The sequence below is a fragment of the Thunnus albacares genome, chromosome 15, assembly GCF_914725855.1.
Source record: "Thunnus albacares chromosome 15, fThuAlb1.1, whole genome shotgun sequence".
Lineage (NCBI taxonomy): Eukaryota > Metazoa > Chordata > Actinopteri > Scombriformes > Scombridae > Thunnus > Thunnus albacares.
The window spans coordinates 8869644-8875305 of record NC_058120.1 but is presented as its reverse complement, the minus strand read 5'-3'; the positions used below and the strand labels follow the sequence as shown (position 1 = coordinate 8875305).

The window sequence follows — 5662 nt, the reverse complement described above, 5'->3', positions numbered from 1 at the left end:
CCAAAGTCCAGTCAGTCTGAAGGAAGAAAACAGAAATTATTGTGACTTGTCTGGAGCCACAGTTTTATATGATGCATCCCCAAAATGTCTATCTGGGGACCTCAAACCATATCATCTCTTACATAGCTGCGTAGGATGCACAGCTGATGTCACGGGGGATCTCCGCCAAAATGCCAGGACGAAGGCTCGCCATCACAGGAACCAAATTGACCTGGAACCACCGCTCAAAGTCTTCAGGCTCAAAGACTTCAAATTCCGGAGCAAGGGCCGTCAAGGTCAGATTCAGGATGGTGTCTCGTACCTCTGGATTTCTTATGATGGTGATGTTTCTCTGGAAAATAAAAGGGATTCATCTTTCAGTTCAGGAGGACATTTTACCCTTCTGAAATCATTGTAGAAATGAGCGCAAGCTTGGTGACACACCTTTGCACATTAAGTGTATCAGCGCAGCGGTATGTCTCAAGGCATCATAGGCACCGATTCATTCAACACATTTATCAGAAACTTATCATTTTCAGTCCAATCTTGGCCCCGTATTAGCTTACGCAAAAATTCCTGGAGCCCAGGACAAGATTTACATGGCTTACTTGTCATCCAACTTCATAGGAAAATATGGCAATCTCAAAGTTAAGCATTCACCTGCTTGCTGATGTTTGTAAAAGCCTGGAAAAACTGATTGAGCAGCTCGTTATCAGGGGCCTCTGTCAAGCTCCTGAACACCTTCCTTACGATGGCCTCGTCCTCCAAAGCGCCGCTGTCTGGATCTAGGATCAACTCAGCCTTCTGCTTTGCTGAGAGGGATTCCACAAGTGCCACCTGATGACACAAACAAAGCAGATATAGGGATTGCTTTCGTCTTTGACATGGCAAATCCACCCCTGTGTGCAGGCGTTCCAAGTTCTGAATAGCGTGCTGCTGTTTTCAGGGAAGAACGGTAGTGAAATGTAAGACTTACCACAGAGAGGTTGAAGACTTTGAGGTCAGAGTAGGTTGTGTACTCGGAAAATGGACCAAAGTTTTCTTCGAGCCACTCGGCATCACTCTCAATTCCCTGCCGGCAATCTAAGACATGTAGATCAACGTTAGCATAGGTGCAGTTTAGCAAGTCTTATTTTTCATAAATACACATGGGACAAGTCAAGTTCCAATCTCATTCTCTGCGCCATTCAAGCATATTTTTGTCACACTTTCAAATCCACGGACAAGCCCGCAGAAGCAACACCACGGCACAGTTTACTGTGTCAGCCCTACCTGGCCCGGTGATGACACTGGCAGATTTCCTCAGGTAGCCCAGGAGAACGTATGTGATTCCTTGTCGTCTATGCACCGGTATTGCAGGGAAAGCTCTGGCCATCCCTCTCACACTGCCAAGGGTGAAAAAAACAATACATTTTTACCCAGCCTCCCATTTACATGTAGTACTTTGGAGCATTGCAGTCTCCTTTGTCTTTGAAATGCTACTCACACGACGTGGTAATTTGTGCAGGTTATGTCTGATGTTGCACTGTTGAGCATCGTTGGAGTGAAACTTGGGAGGACGGCAACCAGTTTCAGGTGGAACCAATTGAACCAGTCGCCTTCCTCGAAGTTCGTGAAATAGGGACTGATGATGACGAAGGTCCTATTCATTATGCGATCTCTCACAACAGGTTGGAAATCAGGGACCTGTCAAAGTGCGACACGAGAGGATTTAAACACTCCACAATTTACATGTTGCAAATACACCCTGCATAATTAGCAACTTGGCAAAAATGCTAGAAAGGATGTGATGAAATATTTGATAGGAATGAGTCCCCTACAAGTGATTTTGAGATTAAGATACATATCTAAGTACTGACTATGCTAGGTTGAAAGCCCAGGACTGTCCTTTCTTCCACAGTGTCAGGGGGTAGCCTACCTTTCCATTTGCTGTCAGTTCTGTCAGGAATTCATCCACATTTTCCAGAGCATTGCCCTCCTCGAGGCGCTCAAACACAAGGTCGATCTGGGCTGTGTCATTCGAGGCCCCCGAGCTCAGTGTCAACTGTGCCACCTGAGTCGGAGTGAGCACTGACAACGTTTCGGCCTACGAAAGGGAAGCGATATGAAATCAAACAGCAGAAATAGCTGAACCATTGGTAGACACTTCAGTTTGGGCGAAGAATACTTCGACCGCAGTCGGCACTTACAATGGAGAAGTTGGGGTTGAGGGCTTGCAAATCCTGCAGGGTTGCGAAGCCAGAGAAGTTGCCGAGGTTTGCCTGTAGCCACTCTTTACTGCCTCCGGTAAATGAGACACAGCCAGGATCTGCAAAGAAGACGGAAACGTAGACGTTGGCGGGGTATTACCAGCACATTGTGTCAAGGCTTTAGCGAACTGAGCTTGAGCGCGTGCCTTTACCTGATGAGTCGTTCCGTGAAAGGAACGGTTTGATGAAATGAGTGAAGACTGCTCGCTGTCCTTCTCTGTCCATTGATGCCCTTTGGCTGCCGAATGCCTGGATGCTAAGATTTGAGAGAAGGCTTTTAACATCTGAACAACTACAACACTGCAGGTTCCTCTGCAATCTTGTTCCACACTGGAGCAATATGTCATGTATTTGCTTACACAGTGTGGTACGTTTGGCAGCTGAAGTCCTTGGAGCTGAGGCAGAGTAGGAAGTTGGTGGATGGAGAGGCCAAAAACGGACGAAGGTTTGTCTTGAACCAGCTGCTGACGAAGTCATCACTCTGCAGTTGTGCCTGGCTGAAGTTGGCAATTCTCACCTCTCCAAGAGCCTCAAGAGCATGTGATAAGGATGAGTTGCTGCTGCTGGGGGCCTAGAATTGGGAAGATCATTTTGTTTGACACACAATTCACACAGGGGAACGCCGTTGTGCTCAAATTGTGGTTTTGGATTTACCGTGGTGGCGAATGACGCAAGAGCCTGGTCGAGTGCAGTAGAAGCCTTTTGGAAGAAAAGCTTCCAGACCTCTACGGGGTATGTACTTTGTCTTTCCAGTGAGCAGTTCATCAGTGCGACCAAGTTGCTGGATGTCAGATGCGTAGCCTTAGAAAAAGAGAAAGAAAGCGACATCTCTCAGAACGTATGGAGATTTGTCTCAGGACGGCAATGTAGCAAAGGCCAAATCTCTCTCTGCCGTTCACGGCTTGCATAAAACAGTCTTACCGAGGAACAGGCATGCTCAGTGATGGTGAAATTGCACAGGGCTTCAGAGGAATTGCCGATTGCCTGGCTTTGTTCAAGTTGCCAGCTAGGAAAAACAATAAAAAGGAAACCATTGTCACCTCAGCTAGATTGTGTAAAAGAAATTCACCTACGCAAACTCCGCGCTGAACAAAACGGTAATTCACCCACCTCTCCACTCCAGCACAGATCAGGTCCTCTGTGAAAAGACAATATTCGTGCGTGAGATATTGTACCTTCAGAATGCCATTTTGTCATCCAGCTTGATATTTCTTGTATGTTACAGACTTACCATTGACCGGGGTCTCCTTGCACTGGAGAAAGGCAAAGCACAAATGTTAGTCCAGTGGCAACGGCTACTTTAAGTGAAAACACCTCAACACAGCCTCCTCAACAGATTTAATGTGCCAAATTCCTTCTGTCTAGATTGCCATCGAAACTGTAACATCCATGTAACGTAGCCATAGAAATGAACTTACCGGGAAGGAATCTGGAGCCGAGCAACCTGTTTGAGAAAAAATGGAAAAGGAAACATGGCATCAATACAGAGTCATTACAGTAGTGCTAATCCTATTTTTCTGAAAAACTTTGTCAGCAGAGCGTTTTGTCACGTACGTTTGAATGTCTCCTGGAGTGCCTCAATGCTTGATGTCACGCCCTGTGAAATGTGCAGTGGCAGGGATTTCACACTTTGCCAAAGTCCAGTCAGTCTGAAGGAAGAAAACAGAAATTATTGTGACTTGTCTGGAGCCACAGTTTTATATGATGCATCCCCAAAATGTCTATCTGGGGACCTCAAACCATATCATCTCTTACATAGCTGCGTAGGATGCACAGCTGATGTCACGGGGGATCACCGCCAAAATGCCAGGACGAAGGCTCGCCATCACAGGAACCAAATTGACCTGGAACCACCGCTCAAAGTCTTCAGGCTCAAAGACTTCAAATTCCGGAGCAAGGGCCGTCAAGGTCAGATTCAGGATGGTGTCTCGTACCTCTGGATTTCTTATGATGGTGATGTTTCTCTGGAAAATAAAAGGGATTCATCTTTCAGTTCAGGAGGACATTTTACCCTTCTGAAATCATTGTAGAAATGAGCGCAAGCTTGGTGACACACCTTTGCACATTAAGTGTATCAGCGCAGCGGTATGTCTCAAGGCATCATAGGCACCGATTCATTCAACACATTTATCAGAAACTTATCATTTTCAGTCCAATCTTGGCCCCGTATTAGCTTACGCAAAAATTCCTGGAGCCCAGGACAAGATTTACATGGCTTACTTGTCATCCAACTTCATAGGAAAATATGGCAATCTCAAAGTTAAGCATTCACCTGCTTGCTGATGTTTGTAAAAGCCTGGAAAAACTGATTGAGCAGCTCGTTATCAGGGGACTCTGTCAAGCTCCTGAACACCTTCCTTACGATGGCCTCGTCCTCCAAAGCGCCGCTGTCTGGATCTAGGATCAACTCAGCCTTCTGCTTTGCTGAGAGGGATTCCACAAGTGCCACCTGATGACACAAACAAAGCAGATATAGGGATTGCTTTCGTCTTTGACATGGCAAATCCACCCCTGTGTGCAGGCGTTCCAAGTTCTGAATAGCGTGCTGCTGTTTTCAGGGAAGAACGGTAGTGAAATGTAAGACTTACCACAGAGAGGTTGAAGACTTTGAGGTCAGAGTAGGTTGTGTACTCGGAAAATGGACCAAAGTTTTCTTCGAGCCACTCGGCATCACTCTCAATTCCCTGCCGGCAATCTAAGACATGTAGATCAACGTTAGCATAGGTGCAGTTTAGCAAGTCTTATTTTTCATAAATACACATGGGACAAGTCAAGTTCCAATCTCATTCTCTGCGCCATTCAAGCATATTTTTGTCACACTTTCAAATCCACGGACAAGCCCGCAGAAGCAACACCACGGCACAGTTTACTGTGTCAGCCCTACCTGGCCCGGTGATGACACTGGCAGATTTCCTCAGGTAGCCCAGGAGAACGTATGTGATTCCTTGTCGTCTATGCACCGGTATTGCAGGGAAAGCTCTGGCCATCCCTCTCACACTGCCAAGGGTGAAAAAAACAATACATTTTTACCCAGCCTCCCATTTACATGTAGTACTTTGGAGCATTGCAGTCTCCTTTGTCTTTGAAATGCTACTCACACGACGTGGTAATTTGTGCAGGTTATGTCTGATGTTGCACTGTTGAGCATCGTTGGAGTGAAACTTGGGAGGACGGCAACCAGTTTCAGGTGGAACCAATTGAACCAGTCGCCTTCCTCGAAGTTCGTGAAATAGGGACTGATGATGACGAAGGTCCTATTCATTATGCGATCTCTCACAACAGGTTGGAAATCAGGGACCTGTCAAAGTGCGACACGAGAGGATTTAAACACTCCACAATTTACATGTTGCAAATACACCCTGCATAATTAGCAACTTGGCAAAAATGCTAGAAAGGATGTGATGAAATATTTGATAGGAATGAGTCCCCTACAA

The 5662-nt window shown here is 46.1% G+C and overlaps 1 protein-coding gene across 1 annotated transcript in view; it reads right to left on the bottom strand.

Moving 5' to 3' along the window:
- Positions 1-103: 103 nt before the first annotated feature.
- The window catches only part of LOC122998534, a 39634-nt gene continuing 34075 nt past the window's right edge, over positions 104-5662 (bottom strand). The window contains exons 135-154 of the mRNA XM_044375464.1: positions 5327-5526; positions 5113-5225; positions 4817-4923; positions 4501-4677; positions 3984-4192; positions 3783-3877; positions 3647-3672; positions 3460-3481; positions 3339-3366; positions 3150-3234; positions 2883-3029; positions 2588-2799; positions 2381-2484; positions 2169-2287; positions 1898-2065; positions 1466-1665; positions 1252-1364; positions 956-1062; positions 640-816; positions 104-331 (exon numbers count right to left, since the gene is read on the bottom strand). Coding sequence (XP_044231399.1) covers positions 119-331; positions 640-816; positions 956-1062; positions 1252-1364; positions 1466-1665; positions 1898-2065; positions 2169-2287; positions 2381-2484; positions 2588-2799; positions 2883-3029; positions 3150-3234; positions 3339-3366; positions 3460-3481; positions 3647-3672; positions 3783-3877; positions 3984-4192; positions 4501-4677; positions 4817-4923; positions 5113-5225; positions 5327-5526 — 2622 coding nt within the window. The 3' untranslated portion in view covers positions 104-118. The remainder of the gene's footprint in view (positions 332-639; positions 817-955; positions 1063-1251; positions 1365-1465; positions 1666-1897; positions 2066-2168; positions 2288-2380; positions 2485-2587; positions 2800-2882; positions 3030-3149; positions 3235-3338; positions 3367-3459; positions 3482-3646; positions 3673-3782; positions 3878-3983; positions 4193-4500; positions 4678-4816; positions 4924-5112; positions 5226-5326; positions 5527-5662) is intronic.